General features: G+C 37.0%; 1 protein-coding gene across 12 annotated transcripts in view; it reads left to right on the top strand.

Annotated features, from left to right (window-relative positions):
• The window catches only part of Wnk3 (WNK lysine deficient protein kinase 3), a 153,856-nt gene that overhangs the window by 127,114 nt on the left and 6,651 nt on the right, over window positions 1–20,091 (top strand). For 11 of the 12 annotated variants that reach the window (XM_074064106.1, XM_074064102.1, XM_074064105.1 and 8 more), the window contains one exon: window positions 11,751–11,953. In XM_074064106.1, the coding sequence (XP_073920207.1) occupies window positions 11,751–11,953 (203 nt within the window). The remainder of the gene's footprint in view (window positions 1–11,750; window positions 11,954–20,091) is intronic. The other variant, XM_074064107.1, reaches the window with a different exon arrangement.

The following is a 20,091-nucleotide window of genomic DNA, read 5'->3' as shown; positions in this document are numbered from 1 at the left end:
CATTGACAGTTTTTTAATTAATGCCTTATGCAGTCATTTTTTAAATCAGATGGGAGAAGAAAAAAGTTATAAACAAAAAGTACACTTATACTAAGTATTATGTTACTCATAGAGTTCTCTTTCACATTGTGCTTTATTTCATCATGTGGACTTTTATCATCTTGCATCTTTTTATATCATCCTAAAGAACTTTCTCTGGTAATTTCTTGTAAGGCAGGTCAAGTAGCAATTAATTTTAAGTTTTTTCCTGAGAAATTTTTCTTTATTTTTTTAATTTATCAAATTCTTTTACAAACAAGGATATAGAAAGCTACCTTGAATTCTGTCAAAGCCTGTTAAAAGGGCCAAGTGTAATTCAGCTTTATAGTAGCTCTTCTCCTGTCCCCAAAATATGAAAAAGATGTTTGTGTTTTGTTTTGTTTGATGACTAGGGAATCAGAAAGAAATTTTAGTAATTTCCAATTCAAGTCATCACTATGACAACATCCAGTTCAAAGAAACACCTTCTTCTGGCCCAGAGTTAAATTCCCTTAATTATTTAAAACAGGTAGAACCCTATTTTAATCAGAACTCAAAAATAACTAGCTATTTAAAATTCCTCTGTCAACGAACATAGATGCATCCCTTTCTGCCATAAAGTTAATGAAAAAGCTAATCAGAATTATAAAATTACCAGGCGCTAGTATCTCATGCCTATAATCCTAGCTACTTAGGAGGCAAAGATCAAGAGGATCACGGTTTGAAGCCAGCCGGGGAAATAGTTCTAGAGACCCTATCTCAAAGAAAACCTTCACAAGAAAAGGCTGGTGGAGTGGCTCAAGGTGTAGGCCCTGAGTTCAAACCCTAGTTCCACAAACAAGCAAACAAACAAACAAAAAAAGTATAAAATTGAAAGGAAAAGTATTTTGCATAATTATCTATTAACAAAATTTTTACTATGCTATAAGGCCCCCAAAATATGAAAAGGCATAATCAGTTTTGTAAAAAAGAGCCAACCATTTTGACTCAAATTTTCCAGGACACCAGGAAATAATGTAAAATAATAAAGGCTACATTTGATTCTTAATAAAAAGCAGAAGTCAAAATCATGACATATTGAAGAAGGCCTTATTCTCAAACTGGTTGGTTAAATGGAAATTCAAATTTTTGGATATTCTTTATATGCTATTCTAGTCATTAAACTAGTTATCAGAATTAGTATTGAAAAATACATTTCCTTTTGCATGTTCCCAAGAATTAGCCATCTTCATTTTTCCAAGACTTTTTCACATAAAAACTTTTGTTTTGGGGCTGGTGGAGTGGCTCAAGTAGTAGACCTCCTGCCAAGCAAGCCCTGAGTTCAAATCCCAGTGCCACCAAAAAATTTTCTTTTTGTGCCAGATGCCGGTGGTTCATGCCTATAATCCTAGCTATTCAGGAGGCAGAGATCAGGAGGTTCATGGTTCAAAGCCAGCCTGGACAAATAGTTTGTGAGACCCTATCTCGAAAAAAAAACATCACACAAAAGAGCTGGTGGAATAGCCCTAGTACTGCAAAAAACAGTTTTTGATATTTTACATTGTTAAGTCCACTTACTCACCACTTGAAAGGGGCACAATGAATTGAGAACAAGTTAACAAGAAAGTACCCAGGAAGAAAAAAAAATGTCCTAACTCAGTTTTAAGCTCTTCTTATCCTTAGTCAAGGAGGAAGGAAGTGGGGATCAGGTTAGGAGCGGATTGATGGCTAGAGACTTTTAGGCACCTCTCCAATGGTCAGGAATGGAATGTTGTGAAACTTGGTGTTTTGTACACGCAATCACAACATCAGGATGTCTCTTTATATCTTGAAAATAACTTAGTTATTATTATCTTGGTGTCTTCCGCTTTGAAAGAGGAGGATAGATATTAGGCATGTTTACAGGAAACATTCCTCAAGTGACTAACATGCCTGCATTTTGACTTGAGCAGAAATCTGACCCAAATGTTAAAGTAGCAGAAGAGACAGATACTATATGAAAGCTAAGATGCCAAGCTTTTGACCTTGTTTTAGTCAACCATCGGACACTTTTGCACACCCAAGTGAAGAGTCACTGCTTTCAGCAAAAGTGGTTTTCAAGTCCCTGAAAAGTAACCTAGGCAACTGTTAATCTTCCTATCTCACACCTCAGAGGTATTGTCTACAGCAAAATTAGTGGGGGACTAATGAATGTATTGGTTATCTGCATGACATCCTAAATCAGTGATTTTTAAAGTCAACTAAAAGCAAGTGAAGCTAGAGGGCATATATAGCTGTTTCCTCGATTACACTAGAAATAAAAGTCAAGTAAATATGGATATATACAGTTTTGCCATTGTAACTAATTATTTCCAAATCTCAATTGTATTGACTTCTCTCCTGGTGTACCGACTCTTTGAGCTCTTAGAACTGAACAGTTGGTTCTAAAAAGATTGTATACTATTTGGAGCCCTTAATTCTACTATTTATTACTACAAGACACTCTTCTTTCATTTTCCATAGATTAAAATTCACCTGTAGAACATTGGTAATCATTTTCCTAAAACATAATAATCTCCACCTACATGATGTCTGTAGGTCATCTCCTTCAAGGATGTTGTGTGTGGGTCTCCTTCCTATTTGAAAGAGTGTTTAGTTGGCTTCTTATTTGATAGTCTTTTTCTTTCAACCTTTTTTTTGTGGTACTGGGGTTTGCTATAGGACAGAAGTTATTCCTCATATCAAACTGTATCCTATACCCATTAGCCATCTTCTTTTTATCCCTGTCTCCCTTACATCCTTCCTAGGCTAAGTTTTGTTGTGTTTTTGTTTTTTAAAGTTCCAAATGTATTTTTTTAAACTTCCTTGACACTTTTTCTTTGATTAGTGGATTATTTGGTAGTGTGTTGTTTAAGTTCCAAGTGTTTTTGATATTTTTCTCATTATCTTTTATTAATTTTTTTGTGGTGCAGGAGTTTGAACTCAGGGCCTCATGCTTGCTAGGCAAGCACTCTACCACTTGAGCCACTCCACCAGCCCTTGTTTTGTGGGATCCTCCTGATCTCTGGCTCCTGAGTAGCTAGAATTATAGGCATGAGCCACCAGCACCTGGCTTGTCTATCTCAGCACCTGGCTTAATTTGTATTTTAATTTCATTATGGTTAAAGGACATATCTTCAAGTATCAATATTCTGAATTTCCTGTGGTTGGTTTTATGGTGCAGGATATATGGTCTAGGTGAATATTCCTTGTGTATTTGAAAGTAACATATATCCTATTATTGCTGTGTACATTGTTCTATAGATATGTCAGTTAGATCTAGATGTTTGATGACATTGTTCAGTTCAATATCCTTGCTCACTTATATTTTGTCAGGTTTTGTCTCATGTATTGTGAAGTTCTTTTGTCAGTTGCATACACAGGTAACATTACTTTGTCTTTTTGGTGCATTACCCCTTTTATCATTATGTAATACCCTGTTTATTCCTGATATTTTTGTGTGTTTTGGTGTCTACTTTGTCTAACATACTCAGGCTATCTTTCATTTGGTTTAGTGTTTTCATGGTATATCTTTTTCATCACTTTATTTATTCTTTGTTTGATGATTCTGAAGTTTGAACACAGGGCTTCATGCAGACTTTTTACCACTTGTGTCATGCCTCAGGCTTTTTAATTATTGTTTTTGCTTTAGTTATTTTGCATACAAGGTCTCATGCTTCTTGCCCAGGGCCAGACTCAGACTACAATCCTACTTGTGCCTCCTGTGTAGCTGGGATGACAGACATTTACCACCATGTCTGACCCCTATCCCTTTAGTTTTGACTGACTGCTATTATTGTATTTGAAGTGAGTTTTTGTTATTGGTGATGGGAATGGAATCTAAGGCCTTATGTGAGCTAGGCAAGTGCTCTTCCACTGTGCCTGGCCTAAAGAGTAGTTTTGCTCTATATAGAATTTTTGATTATTATAAAATATTATGTCACTTTTTTCTGGCTTCCATGGTTTGTGATTCAAGAATCCACAGTAGGACTGGAGGTTTAGCTCAAGTGGTAGAGCACTGTTTTTTAAGCACAAAGCTCTTCAGTTCAAACCCCAGTCCCACCAAAAAATCTTTACAGTAATTTAGCTGGGTGCAGTGGCTCACTCCTGTAATCCTAGCTCCTCAGGTGATGGAGATCTAGACAATCAGTTCAAGGCCAACCTGGACAAATAGTTTGCAAGACCCCATCTCAACCAATAAAAATCTGGGTGTGACAGTGCATGCCTGTCATCCCAGCTACACAGGAAACATAAATAGGGGGTTGATGGTCCAAGCTGACCTGGGCACAAATGTGAAACCTTATCTCAAAAATAACAAAAGCAAAAAGGGTTGGAGGCATGGCTCAAATAGTAAGAGTACCTGCCTAGCTACATGAAGCCCTGAGTTTAACCCCTAGTACCACCAAAAAAAAAAAAAAGAAAAAAAGATCCACAGTTATTCGAATCTTTTTTTTCCTTGCATAAAATGCATTATTTTCACTGATCGCTTTCAGAATTTTTTCCTTCTCTTTGATTTTTTATTAGTTTTTCCCTTCAGTTTCAGTAATTATTATGTGCCTGGGCATTTTTGACTATTTATTCCTATTTGGAGTTCATTGAATTCCTTAAATTGTAGGTTTATGTCCTTTTCCAAATTTGGCAAGTTTTCAGCTATTACTTTTTAAAAAATTATATACATTTCTCCAAAAACAATTTTGCCAGACAACCTATTTTTTACAGGACACATTCCCAGAAGTACTGCCTTAACATATTTATACACAAGTCCACAGTTGTCCTTCTCTACCCACAACTATACCTGCTCCATGAGAAGCATGAGTTGATGCATTGTACTGCAATACAATGCTATCCACAATTTATATGTGTGGTTAACTTATAATATGAGCACTGTGCTAAACTGCAGAATAGAGTTTACATAACAGGCATCAAATTGCTATATCTTTAGAAAGGCCTACTTGCAAGGTTTGGCTGGTTTGTGGAAATTTGGTTTCCCTCTGTTCCTAACTGGTAAGCAGTTTTACTTTGCCTAGTTTATTGTTATAAATAATGTGATTTATGCTGAACACATGTTTTTCTTCAGAGACTCTGGAATTTTTGTATGTGCATGTATTTTTGCATGACTAGCCCCCAAATGAAAACCTTGGGTTTCCATGAACAGAAAATCACACATCTGTTTTGCTGCATTTGTTGTTGTTGTTGTTGTTGCTAGAGAAAGGAGCATGTTCATGTTGCTCCTTAACAATAGGGAGAAAGCATAAGGATGTCTGTGCATAAATTTCTCTAGATTTCGTGATGCTATTATATCCTTTCTGTGTAATAAACCTGATTCATGAATACCACTATATGCAGACACCTGTGATACCTCTTCTTTTGAACTCTAGAAATGTGGGTAGTTTGAGGGATATTGAAAGATAATAATATTACATGTTTTCTCTTAATCCTTAAAAGAACTCTGTAAGGTGGATAGATTTCAGTGTTTGTATCTTAAAGGTAAAGAAATTGAGGTTAATAAGGTAAAGTAATGTCCCTAAGATCTCAGTTAATAATGGGGGAATCCAAATTGGTGTAACTCCATACCCATACTGTTATACTGTATTGCTTCCTGTATTAGTCAGGGTTCTCTAGAGAACAGAACCAATAAAATAAATACCATTATAAAAGGGGATTTATTGGATTGGTTGCTGGGCAGTCCAACAATGATAATCTGCATGCTGAAGAGGCAGTAGCTGGTCAGTCCAAGAAGCTGGAAGCCTAAGAGCAAGGGGGACCAATGATGCAGTCCCAGTCCAAGGCCAAAGGCCTGGAAACTCCCTGGAGAGTCACTGCTTTGAGTCAACACTGAAATGCCAGAAAAACTAGAGTCTGATGTCCATAGGTGATGTCCAGTAGATGCATTTGCCTAGGAAGAATGGAGCTTGCACATGCTGGCTGGCTTCCTCTTTTCCACTTTTATTCCACCTAGGCCCCCAGCCTATTGGATGGTGCCTCCCACATTGAAGGTGAGTCTTTCCCCCTAATTTGTTCTCCCACATATCACTCCTTTCTGGAAAAGCACTCCCAGACACACCCAAAAGTATGCTTCCCTAATTCCCTAGGCATCTCTCAGTACAGCCAAATTTATAATCAAGATTAACCTTTATACTTCCCAATACCATAAATTGTGTTTGCCATGGGTTGGGAGGAGTGAATTGAAGATCATCAAGGGTATTAGTAGACTGAGAGTGCTTCATGCAGGAGGTAGGATTTGAGTTGATCTTGAAGGATAAATTAAGTGGAATGAGAATAGTATCGTCAATAGGGAGAATTTCATGCTATATATGCATGCAAATGGTAAAATGCAAGGTTTATTTGGGAGAAAGACAATAATATAATAGTTGGATAAAATGGAGGGTTTACACCAAAAAGTTTTTCTTCCAAACTTTTTTCAAATGAAACTTTTGGTCCCAGCACTCAGGAGGCTAAGGCATGAGGGTCACAAGTTTGAGGCTAGTCTGGGCTACATAGCAAAACCCTGTCTCAAAAAACAAAAAAACCCTTTTGACAGTTGCCACAGCTAATCTGTTCTTCTGTTTAGTGTAAGATAATGTATCTAATCGAGCACAGAATTACATATTTAAGCTTAGTGAGGTGTTTATTTAAGGACAATAAGTTGTTCTATGAAGACAACCATGATTTCCAAGGACTTTACCACCAAAACAAGTTGAGAACCAATTGTTAGCATTAAGGAATTACTGATACTTTTTGTTTTAACAAAGTAGTGAAATGCAGAAAACAGCATTTAACTGATACTACTCTAGTGACATTTTAAAGAATATATTGACTAGAGTAAGCGAGCAATTTCATTTAGATAGTTGCAGTCATAGTACACCATGTATGAGATGATTTATAGACAAGAGATATTGCATGAGGTAAATCGTCCTGCCTTGGTGATGGGCTGGATGTGCGTGTTTGTGAGGCAATCCAAAGGATGTGAGTCTAGGTGGTTTGGAGAAAACATGGTATCTTTAATAGGAATGTGACATAAAGGAAAACTGTCATGACAGTACTATGACAGGTTTGACTAAGTATATTAACATTCAGGTAGAAAAGTACACTTGGGGTTGGGTGTGAAATTGAATTGAAGAGAGAAATTGAAGTTTGAGATAAGAGATAGAAACATTTGCACTGGGATAATCATTGAAAGTATCTGAATATAGGCATCATCTTGGGGGAAGAACAAAAAAGTTCACTAATGACTGAACTCTGGTTTTATTCATTTTATTAATAAAAATGAATATTGAAGAACACATATGCAAAGTACATTGATTGGGTACTTCCTGGCTTAGGAATTTAAATCAGGTAGTCTTTTACGGTATGATATGAATAGTGAAATCAATAAACAAATGTTCCTATCATATATAAAACATGCCTACTTTGTGTGTGTACCTTTTAGTTGCTTTCTAGAGTGGTATTACCCCAGCCTCTGTTACATTTTCTTACTTCTTACTTACTTACCTACCTCTATACCATAGTTATTTTTGGTGATACTGGTAATTTTGTTTCATTTTCTTTTTTCTTTTGGTGGTTTTTGTTTTTGTTTTTAGCAGTACTGAAGTTTGAACTCAAGGCCTCACGCTTGCCAGGCAGCATGTATACCACTTGAGCCATTCCACCAGCCCACCAGCTCTTTCATTTTTTTTTTTTTGGTGGGATTAGAGTTTGAATTCAGGGCCTCATGCTTGCAAAGTGGGTGCTCTATTATATAAGCCACATCTCCAGTACTAGTATTTTTTAACTCAAGGCCTCATGCTTGCTAGGAGGGTAGGTGCTCTATCACTTGAGCTATATCCCTGGCCCTTTTTTTCAGGTAGGGTCTCCCATTTTTGCCTGGGGCAGTTTCAGACGGCGATCCTCCTACCTATAGCCTCTTATCTATCTGGGACTACAGGCACGTGCCAACATGCGCGGCTTACTGATTGAGATGGGGGTCTCGCTAATTTTTCATAGCTGTTATTACAGGTTTGAGCCACTGTACCTGGTCATTTAAATTCTTGTTTTAGTTTGTTATTTAATTTTCTTCCACTTGTTAGTTATTGTGCCCCTACCATACCAACCATCACTGACTGTCAAGCTAGTAAATAAGATAACTTATCCTAGTAGAATTGTACACAAGAAAAGTCCTGATACTGTGTTTTCCCTTAATACAGAATGCTCTTAAGTGAGTGGCACTCAGATCTCTCTGCAATAATGTTTTTTTGAGACAGGGTCTTACTCTGTAGCTCAGGTTGGTCTGAAACTCTCTATGTAGCCTCGTACTTGTAATCCTCCTGCCTCCTCCTCCTCCTCCTGAGTGCTAGAATTACAGACATGTACCACCAGACCAGGATCTGCAACTAAATTTTTTAGAAATCAAAGGTAGTGAGCACAAAAATATTCCTAAGAGAAGCTAGATGGGCACTAATATGTATATGTTTCTGGCTATCTTCTTTTAATCTTACCTGCTGATATTCTAACAGGTTAAGAACACAATCTATAATGTCTTCAGCTCTGAAGTCTTCTCCAGCTTTTTTGTGCTATTTGTTCCCTCACTGAAGTTGGCAGAGAATTAGGTGTATGTGCAGAGGGATAACAATAACTTTTGCAAGTACAAAGCCCTGAGTTCAAACAGCAGTACCACCAAAAACCAGAAAAAAAGAAAAAGAAAGAAAAAATGATATTTTTATTATGAACTGATTTGTATGTTTCAAGATTTTAGGCCTTAGAAAAATAGGAATTCCAACAAGATTGGTATGTCATTTTGGTATATCATGGTTGCCTAAAATTTGTAAATATTATTGTTATAAAACACTTGTATATGTGAATATGGGATCAATTCAGTAAACTTCTTAAGCAATTTTCACTAATGTTTGTATTTATATTTAGTCTTCTTGAATGTAAGCTTTCAGTAGTGCAGAGTTCGTAGAAAAGTACAGACTATGCATAAATAATCATTGAGGTTATCATGTTCTTTCTTATTTCCCACTTTATTACATGAGTTGGCATAGTACAATGTGAAGCATATGACCTAATAATATCAATCAGGATGCCTGGATTCTAGCTCTACTTTATAATCCCATTTGTTTAACGTCTCAGTCCAAGTTCCACTATGTATATAATACAACAATACTTTGTTGTGCCTGTATCAAAAGCCTGTTAAAAGGTTCAGAAATGACAAAGTGCTTTGAATAGAGTTGAAATGGAGGCTTTGAGTGGGGAGCAGTACTGATGTTTGAACTCAGGGCCTCATGTTTGCTAGGCAGGTACTCTACCCCTTGAACCATACCACCAGCCCTTTCTGTTTAGTTGTTTTGTTTTGCTTAAGTAGGGTCTTACTTTATGCTGGCTTGGACCACGATCCTCATGTTTATGCTTCCCACATAGCTGGAATAAAAGTAATGTGTCACCATGTCCAGCTTTTTATTGGTTGAAATGAGGTCTTGAGAACTATTTGCTCCACCTGGCCTATAACTGTTATCCTCCTGATTTCTGCCTCCCAGGTAGCTAGGATTACAGGTATGAGCCACTATACCTAATTACCATAAAGGATTCTTGCATTATCTTTTGTATTTTCCATATTTTTTATAATTAAAAAAGGTTCATAGCCGGGTGCTGGTGACTCATGCCTGTAATCCTAGTTACTCAGGAGACAGAGATCAGGAGGTTCGAAGCAAGCTCAGGCAAATAGTTCGCAAAGCCCTATCTCGAAAAAACCCATCACAAAAAAGAGCTGGTGGAGTGGCTTGAGGTGTAGGCCCTGAGTTCAAGCCCCAGTACCACAAAAAAAAAGGGTCATAGCTGGGCGCCAGTGGCTCATGCTTATAATTCTAGCTACTCAGGAGACAGATGGGAGATCAGGGGGATCGTGGTTTGAAGCCAGCCCGGGCAAATAGTTCTCAAGACCCTATCTCAAAAAAACCCATCAAAATAATAGTGGAGTGGCTAAAGGTGTAGACTGAGTTCAAAACCCAGCACTGCAAAAAAAAACAAAAACAAAAAACTCATAGCAAATATACATGAAATGTTAATGTGCATGTTTAATTAAATGCCTGGAAATGTTATTATGCTTAAATTTCATAACTATGTCATTATGTTTAAATTTCATAACTATTCTTTTTCAAATTTTTTTGGGGGCGCCAAAAATTTTTTTCTTTTTTGGTGGCACTGGGGTTTGAACTCAGGGCTACACGCTTGCTAGGCAGGTGCTCTTTTACTTGAGCCACTCTTACCAGCCTAAATTTCACAATTATACTGTGTAAAATCAATTTTAGACCCACTCTTTAAGTTGCTGGCTTATATGTCAATCAGAGGGCTGGGCACTGGTGGATCACACCTGTAATCCTAGCTACTTGAGAGGCAGAGATCAGGAGGTTTGAGGTTCAAAGCCAGCCTGGGCAAATAGGTCACAAGACCCTATCTCAGAAAATACCCAAACCAAAACAGGGCTGGAGGAGTGGCTCAAGTGGTAGAGTGCCTCCCTAGCAAGCATGAGGCCTTCAGTTCAAACCCCAGTACTAATAAATCAAACAATCAATCAACCAACCAACCAACCAACTAGTCAGAGGTATTAGAATCCTATGCATCTTTTCTATGCAAATGATTTAGTAAGTATGAATAATAGTACTATATTGTAATATAAAGACTTAGTGTAATGTTCAGATTAGGAGACTTTGCAATGATGGGAGTCATTGAAAATTGATTTCATTTACTTAGACATCTTACATTCTAGAACTCATGAGACCTATTAAACCATCTGTGTTCTCATTTCTGCTATTTTAGATATGTATTCTTTTTTATTTATTTTTAATTTAATTTGATTATTTTTGAGGCAGAGTCTTGCTATGTAGCCTAGGCTAGCCTTAAACTCATAATCCTCTTGCTTCAGCCTCCCAAATGCTAGGATTACAGGCAAGTGCAGCCATGCCCAAGTCTTTTTAAATTTTAATCATAAACAGAAATATCAGTATAAATATAAAATGTGGTCCTAGTTTTTGAAGCTTGTTGAAAGTCATTAGAGTTTCAGGCCTGTTTGTGATGGTAATGGGTTGCATTTACTTTTTCTGGGCCTGGTCTCCCCGTTTTAAAAGAAGTAGTTGATATTCTTTCCTCTTTTTTTTTTTTTTCTTTTTGGCAGTACTGGGGATTTAATCCAGGGCCTCACACTTGCCAGGGAAGTGTCCTGCCACTACAGCTTACTCTCAGCACAGTTCTTTCCATCTTTAATGCTTTATGACTCTTATTATCCTTCATTCCTTCCTTCCTTTTGTGTGTGGGGGGATTGAACCCATGGCCTTATGCATGCTAGGTAAGCACTGTACCACTGAGGTACACCAGCCCTGTATCTAAGTATCTACCTGTGGAAACTGATAGAAAGATTAAAGTTTATACTAATTTTTGGAGATTCTGTTTATTATACTTCATTTATACTTAATCATTTAATTTTACATCTAAACATCAAGAAACTTTGAAGACTGAAAGTGGTAGTCTAATTAGTGTGGTCAACCTTGTTCATACCCTGTGTGTGGTTTTGTTAACTTCATTTTTTGTTTGTTTGTTTTTGTTTTTGTGGCACTGGGGTGTGAACTCAGGGCCTCATGCTTACTAGGCAGGTGCTCTTAACACTTGAGACACTCTACCAGCCCAACTTCATTGTTCAAGGAAGAGTTATCTATTTATCAGTTATCATTCTTTTTCACAGTTTCCCTGGTTTTTTTTTCTTACAGATCCAGTGTGTGTGGAGAGTAATACAGCATCATGCCAGCAATCTCCAGCCAGTAAAAAAGGGATGTTCACAGATGACTTACACAAGCTGGTGGATGACTGGACAAAGGAAACAGTAGGAAATTTCCCTAGTAAGCCAAGTTTAAACCAACTTAAACAGAGTCAACAAAAATTAGAAACAGAAAACTGGAACAAGGTATATGAAGTAAGTTGTTTATCCTCATTCCTCTTTATGAAAACTAAAACCATAAAAATTCATTTATTTTAGGCCTATGGTTATGAGAAAGTGGCATGACTTGATAACATTGAAACTTTGATCTTTGTCTAGATTTATGAAGTCTTTTAGACCAATGGGCAATGAAATTTCAAGACGGGGCCATTTAGTAGGCTTTCTAAAACCACATGGTTACAACTTATCAAAACTTTTTTGTTTGTAGTGCAAAAGTAGCCTTAGACAATCAATATGTAAGCAAATGGTGTGGTTCTGTGCCATTAAAACATAATTTATGAAAGGAGGTGATGGGCCTGACTCCTGTTTTAGTTATTCTATCTAAAAAACAAAAAACATCAAATATGGAAAAAGGAAGTCCCTACAGTGAGGTTAATCTGGTTATACAAGAAGAAAAGCTATCCTATGTTGTATATCAATATTCTTTTTTTTTTTTAATTTATTTATTTTTTTTTTCTTTTATTATTCATATGTGCATACAAGGCTTGGTTCATTTCTCCCCCCTGCCCCCACCCCCTCCCTTACCACCCACTCCAGCCCCCTCCCTCTCCCCCCCACCCCCTCAATACCCAGCAGAAACTATTTTGCCCTTATCTCTAATTTTGTTGTAGAGAGAGTATAAGCAATAATAGGAAGGAACAAGGGGTTTTGCTGGTTGAGATAAGGATAGCTATACAGGGCATTGACTCACATTGATTTCCTGTGCGTGGGTGTTACCTTCTAGGTTAATTCTTTTTGATCTAACCTTTTCTCTAGTTCCTGGTCCCCTTTTCCTATTGGCCTCAGTTGCTTTAAGGTATCTGCTTTAGTTTCTCTGCATTAAGGGAAACAAATGCTAGCTAGTTTTTTAAGTGTCTTACCTATCCTCACCCCTCCCTTGTGTGCTCTCGCTTTTATCATGTGCTCATAGTCCAATCCCCTTGTTGTGTTTGCCCTTGATCTAATGTCCACAAATGAGGGAGAACATACGATTTTTGGTCTTTTGGGCCAGGCTAACCTCACTCAGAATGATGTTCTCCAATTCCATCCATTTACCAGCGAATGATAACATTTCGTTCTTCTTCATGGCTGCATAAAATTCCATTGTGTATAGATACCACATTTTCTTAATCCATTCGTCAGTGCTGGGGCATCTTGGCTGTTTCCATAACTTGGCTATTGTGAATAGTGCCGCAATAAACATGGATGTGCAGGTGCCTCTGGAGTAACAGTCTTTTGGGTATATCCCCAAGAGTGGTATTGCTGGATCAAATGGTAGATCGATGTCCAGCTTTTTAAGTAGCCTCCAAATTTTTTTCCAGAGTGGTTGTACTAGTCTACATTCCCACCAACAGTGTAAGAGGGTTCCTTTTTCCCCGCATCCTCGCCAACACCTGTTGTTGGGGGTGTTGCTGATGATGGCTATTCTAACAGGGGTGAGGTGGAATCTTAGCTTGGTTTTAATTTGCATTTCCTTTATTGCTAGAGATGGTGAGCATTTTTTCATGTGTTTTCTGGCCATTTGAATTTCTTCTTTTGAGAAAGTTCTGTTTAGTTCACATGCCCATTTCTTTATTGGTTCATTAGTTTTGGGAGAATTTAGTTTTTTAAGTTCCCTGTATATTCTGGTTATCAGTCCTTTGTCTGATGTATAATTGGCAAATATTTTCTCCCACTCTGTAGGTGTTCTCTTCAGTTTAGAGACCATTTCTTTTGATGAACAGAAGCTTTTTAGTTTTATGAGGTCCCATTTATCTATGCTATCTCTTAGTTGCTGTGCTGCTGGGGTTTCATTGAGAAAGTTCTTACCTATACCTACTAACTCCAGAGTATTTCCTACTCTTTCTTGTATCAACTTAAGAGTTTGGGGTCTGATATTAAGATCCTTGATCCATTTTGAGTTAATCTTGGTATAGGGTGATATACATGGATCTAGTTTCAGTTTTTTGCAGACTGCTAACCAGTTTTCCCAGCAGTTTTTGTTGAAGAGGCTGCTATTTCTCCATCGTATATTTTTAGCTCCTTTGTCAAAGATAAGTTGCTTATAGTTGTGTGGCTTCATATCTGGATCCTCTATTCTGTTCCACTGGTCTTCATGTCTGTTTTTGTGCCCGTACCATGCTGTTTTTATTGTTATTGCTTTGCAATATAGTTTGAAGTCAGGTATTGTGATACCTCCTGCATTGTTCTTTTGACTGAGTATTGCCTTGGCTATTCGTGGCCTCTTGTGTTTCCATATAAATTTCACAGTAGATTTTTCAATCTCTTTAATGAATGTCATTGGAATTTTGATGGGAATTGCATTAAACATGTAGATTACTTAGGGGAGTATTGACATTTTTACTATGTTGATTCTACCAATCCATGAGCATGGGAGATCTCTCCACTTTCTATAGTCTTCCTCATTCTCTTTCTTCAGAAGTTTATAGTTTTCCTTGTAGAGGTCTTTCACATCTTTTGTTAGGTTTACACCTAGGTATTTGATTTTGTTTGAGGCTATTGTAAATGGAATCGTTTTCATACATTCTTTTTCCGTTTGCTCATTGTTAGTGTATAGAAATGCTAATGATTTTTCTATGTTGATTTTATATCCTGCTACCTTGCTATAGCTATTGATGATGTCTAGAAGCTTCTGAGTAGAGTTTTTTGGGTCTTTAAGGTATAGGATCATGTCGTCTGCAAATAGGGATATTTTGACAGTTTCTTTACCTATTTGTATTCCTTCTTCTTGCCTAATTGCTCTGGCTAGGAATTCCAGTACTATGTTGAATAGGAGTGGAGATAGTGGGCATCCTTGTCTGGTTCCTGATTTTAGAGGGAATGGTTTCAGGTTTTCTCCGTTAAGTATAATGCTGGCTGTAGGTTTGTCATATATAGCTTTTATAATGTTGAGGAACTTTCCTTCTATTCCTAGTTTTCTTAGAGCTTTTATCATGAAATGATGTTGGATCTTATCAAAGGCTTTTTCTGCATCTATTGAGATGATCAAGTGGTTTTTGTCTTTGCTTCTGTTAATGTGGTTTATTACGTTTATTGATTTTCATATGTTGAACCACCCCTGCATCCCTGGGATGAGGCCTACCTGGTCGTGGTGAATAATCTTTTTGATGTGTTGCTGAATTCGATTTGCCATTATTTTGTTGAGGATTTTTGCATCAATGTTCATTAAGGAGATTGGCCTATAGTTCTCCTTTTTGGAGGTGTCTTTGCCTGGTTATGGGATAAGTGTAATACTGGCTTCATAAAATGTGTTTGGCAGTTTTCCTTCCCTTTCTATTTCATGGAACAGTTTAAGGAGGGTTGGTACCAGTTCTTCTTTAAAGGTCTGATAGAATTCAGCAGAGAATCCATCAGGTCCTGGACTTTTCTTTTTGGGGAGACTCTTGATTGCTGCTTCAATTTCATTTTGTGTTATAGGTCTATTCAGGTGATTAATTTCCTCTTGGTTCAGTTTTGGATGATCATATGTATCTAGAAATCTGTCCATTTCTTTTAGATTTTCAAATTTATTTGAATATAGGTTCTCAAAGTAGTCTCTGATGATTTCCTGGACTTCCATGGTGTTTGTTGTTATCTCCCCTTTTGCATTCCTAATTCTACTAATTTGGGTTTTTTCTCTCCTCATTTTAGTCAGGTTTGCCAGGGGTCTATCGATCTTGTTTATTTTTTCAAAGAACCAACTTTTTGTTTCATTAATTCTTTGTATGGTTTTTTTGGTTTCTATTTTGTTGATTTCAGCTCTTCTTTTTATTATTTCTCTCCTTCTATTTGTTTTGGGATTTGCTTGTTCTTGTTTTTCTAGGAGTTTGAGATGTATCATTAGGTCATTGATTTGGGATCTTTCAATCTTTTTAATATATGCACTCATGGCTATAAACTTTCCTCTCAAGACTGCCTTAGCTGTGTCCCATAGGTTCCGGTAGGTTGTGTTTTCATTTTCATTGACTTCTAGGAACTTTTTAATTTCCTCTTTTATTGCATCGATGATCCATTCTTCATTAAGTAATGAGTTATTTAGTTTCCAGCTGTTTGCATGTTTTTTGTCTTTACTTTTATTGTTGAGTTCTACTTTTACTGCATTGTGGTCAGATAGTATGCACGGTATTATTTCTATTTTCTTATATTTGCTGAGGCTTGCTTTGTGCCCTAGGATATGATCTATATCAATATTCTTAAAGCCAGTAAGTTAGGGCTGGCAGAGTGGCTCAAGCAGTAGAGCTCCTGCTTAGCAAGTGTGAGGCCCTGAGTTCAAACCCCAGAAAGACCAAAAATAAATAAATAAAGAAAGCCAGTAAGTTATCTTACCTATCTTTGTTTAGTATGAAAAAGAATTTTAAAGCCATATAAGCTAAAGTATTATGAGATATTTTGAGTTTATGGAAGAGATTCCCAGTTATTGCATGTGGCCGTAGTCAGGTATATATGCAATTAAAATATGGAAAGATGGCCACAATACTTTCTGAAGTGAGAAGAAGGCATGCTTGTACAACATCATATATAGGATAATATAACTTATGCAAAATTATGTTAATTAGATACATGTTTATGAATAGAGAAATTTGAAAAACATGCTAGTAAAATTTGGGCTTTGTTTTATTGTACTGTTTTGTATTTGAATTTTTTATATACTATTTTTTCAAAATAAGTAAACGTATTAAAATGTTCTTGAGAACTTCATCTTCAGAGTAACCAGAGCAAAATGGACTGGAGGTGTAGCTAAAGTGGTACAGTGCCTACTTGGCAAGTGCAAAACCCTGAGTTCCCCAGTCCCTCTACCCCCAACATACAAAATATGAATCAAGGCTTAGAATCTGAACCTCATAATTGGAAGAGTTATATCTGTGTGTTTCTATATTATGTTTTAGGTACATGCATGAGTGTATATATAGTCATCAAATGTAGTTTAGTAAAGAGTGTCTGACAATATATTTATCAGTACTTGTCTGGCATGTTCAAGGCCCTGGGTTCAATCCCCAGCACCACAAAAAGGGAGAAAAAAAAAGAAATGACCAGTTTGCTTTGGGTGTGGTGATGCATACCAGGAGACTAAGGCAGTCATAGTGACTACATAGTGAATTCCAGACTATCCTGGACTACATATTAAGACTCTGTCTCCAAAAAAAAAACTTATTGTTAATATTGAATAAAAACGTTCAAATCCTTGGCCTAGTGGATTGGCTCAAGTGGTAGAGCACCTGTGTAGCAAGTGTGAGGTCCTAAGTTCAAGTCCCAGTATCTCTCCCCCCCGCCCCGAAAAAAGTTCAAATCCTAGATTTCCAAAATTAGTAAGCAGTGATCTGCATGGATTTTCTGTGAATTTATCTTATTTTTGGCACCAATTGGAACATAGATAGTAGCACCATTGTAAAGTTTAGGAATTTTTAGAAGCAAATATATAGACATAAATGTATGTTGTACTACCAGTAAGAGACCTTCTGAGTACTTTGCAAAAGGAAGTTTTTGTTGAGTAGTTGGATGGTGGTTTGTTGCAGCATAAGGGAGATTGTCTGGAGGAAGGGTAAAGAGAAAATATTATGTGAATACAAGCAGTAAAGGTCTTTTAATGACTTGGGTTCCAGTCTCAGCTAGTCAATTGCTAGTTGGGTGACTTTATCTCTTTTTCTTCAGTTTTCAAGTCAAACTTTGCTTTTTTGGGGGGGAAGGGCAGTACGGGAGTTTGAACTCGGGCCTTGCACTTGCTAGGTTGATGCTCTACTACTTGAGCCATGCCCCTATCCCTTTTTTGCTATTTTTCAGATAGAATCTTGTGTTTATGCCTAGAGTTTTCATGACTTCCAAACAACTTCTTCCTTACAGAATTGCTGTGAGGATTGAATGAGATAGTACCCATAAAGCTGTACCATTATAGGTGTTACATAGTATATATAACTATTTTGGTATTTTAATATTTTGCTTATTATATCATTGTGTGGAGAACCCAGTTCACTAATGTTCTTGCATGTTACTGTTCTGTAGCCTTATGTAGACATTTTTGTTTGCACATTCATTTACCAAGCTCTTTGTTGTGTGTCACGTTCTCTGCTAGACACAAGTTTGATGAGTAAAAACAAATATTGTCCCTATCCTATTGAACTTACTCTGTTGGTATAGTCAGGCATTAGCAGACTCACATAAATAAATATAAAACTGCAACTGTAGTAAAAACTACAAAAGAAAGATACAGGATATTATAACAAGAAAATTTGACCTACTAAAAGGAGATGAAGGAAAGCTTCCCCGAGAAAGTGATGATTGAGCTGTAATGAAAAAGTAGAAGTTAATTAGATGAAAGGGGGGAGAGGATATGATTCCAAGCAGAAAGAACAGTATATGCAAAAGCATGAAGAGACTGAAAGTAGACCAGATGGGATGAAATTAAGAGAGAAAGGAACCGGGTACTGGTGGCTCACACCTGTAATAATCCTAGCTACTTGGGAAGCTGAGATTAGGAGGATCACAGTTTGAGACCAGCTCAGGCAAATAGTTCAAGAGACCCCCATCTCCAAAATAACCAGAACAAAATGGACTGGCGGTATGGCTCAAGTGGTAGAGTGCCTGCTTTGCAAGTGGGAAGACCTGAGTTCAAACTCCATTCCCACCAAAAACAAAAATGGGAGAGAGAGAGAGAGAAAGAGAGAGCAAGCAGGGATTTCATTCCAAAATTAATCTAAGGAGGTAGAAAAGGCCTTAAATATGGTGTTGATAAGGGATTTTGTGTTTAAGAAAGATAGATAGCCATTGAAGCCCTAGGTGTTAATAAGACCAGATATTTTTAAAGGGCATTCTGATTAAAGGAAGAAGAGAGGATTTGGCTGGGTCAGAATAGATGTTGGCTGACAAATCAAGAGCAGGCTGGAGGCATGACTCAAGCAGTAGAACACCTGTCTAGCAAGCACAAGGCCCTGAATTCAAGTCCTAGTTCCACCAAAAAAAGTTATTCACCCAAATCCAAATAAGGGAAAGTTGGAAAAAACAAGTGAACAGTTTCCAACAATTGTTTAAAAGATACAATGGAGAAGATTTGCTGGTTAAATGGCTGCATGGTAGAGTAGAGGTGTCAAAGCTAGGTTCTGCTGTGTATAACTGGATACCAGTCTCTGAGATGGAACACATGAGCAGATAGTGTGTTTTGTTAAGGAAAGATTGCATGTTTGGTTTGGGGCATTTAAATTGGATAATGCCTTGGCCAATATTCAAGAGAAATTTTAATTCAGTCTTTTTTAAAAGATAAAAAATTGTTATTTGTAAAATAATACTAATTACAGAATTTAATCAATGCAAAAATACAAATTTTTAAATACTACTTTCAGGATGGGTGTGGTGGCTCACACCTGTAATCCTAGCTACTCAGGAGGTAGAAATAAGAAGGATCACAGTTAGAGGCCAGCCTGGGCAAAAGTTTGTGAGACCCCCATCTCAATCAATAAAAGCTGGGCATGATGGTATGCGCCTGTCATTCCAGCTATGCAGTAAGCATAAATAGGAGGCCATCCCAGACAGAAATGTGAGACACTATTCGAAAAATTGCCTTAAAACAAAAAGAGCTGGAGGTGTGGCTCAAATGGTAGAGTGCCTGCCTGACAGGCACAAGGCCTGCATTCAAGCCCCATTACTGCCAAAGTTTATATAATTTTTCAAATCATACCACCCAGAAATTGTTGTCAACTTTAGGTAAACATAATTTCAGATCTCTATGTTTGTGTATGGATGCACAGAAATAAGTTTATAAAACTGTGATGTGCTGTTTTGAATTAAAAATATTAAATTTAATTTTACTTTAACAGAAAGTATACACTGATACGAAGATGGGATTGCTGAACTTTAAATGGTTTTTTTACTCAAGAGATAATGTCATTCAGTTTTGGTTTAAACTAAAAACCTTTATCCTAACTAAATTTGGAAACTTCTAACTTAAGTTCAGTTGAAAGTTTAGTTTTAGCTTGATAATTCAGAAGAACTAAGGATCTAAGACCAAGAATTATTTACATCCATTCAATATTATCCGCATGTGCTTGAGATATCCATGATCTCTTACACGTGAATAATTACAATATGATAAGCCTAGTCAGGCAGGAATGTTTCTCAGTACTGCTCAGAACAGTTGTCTTATTATCTTCTGTTTAGTTTTATAACAA

Source organism: Castor canadensis, chromosome X (assembly GCF_047511655.1).
Source record: "Castor canadensis chromosome X, mCasCan1.hap1v2, whole genome shotgun sequence".
In the NCBI taxonomy this organism is placed as follows: Eukaryota; Metazoa; Chordata; class Mammalia; order Rodentia; family Castoridae; genus Castor; species Castor canadensis.
Note: the sequence above shows the minus strand (reverse complement) of the source record. Positions and strands in the feature narration are given on the sequence as shown.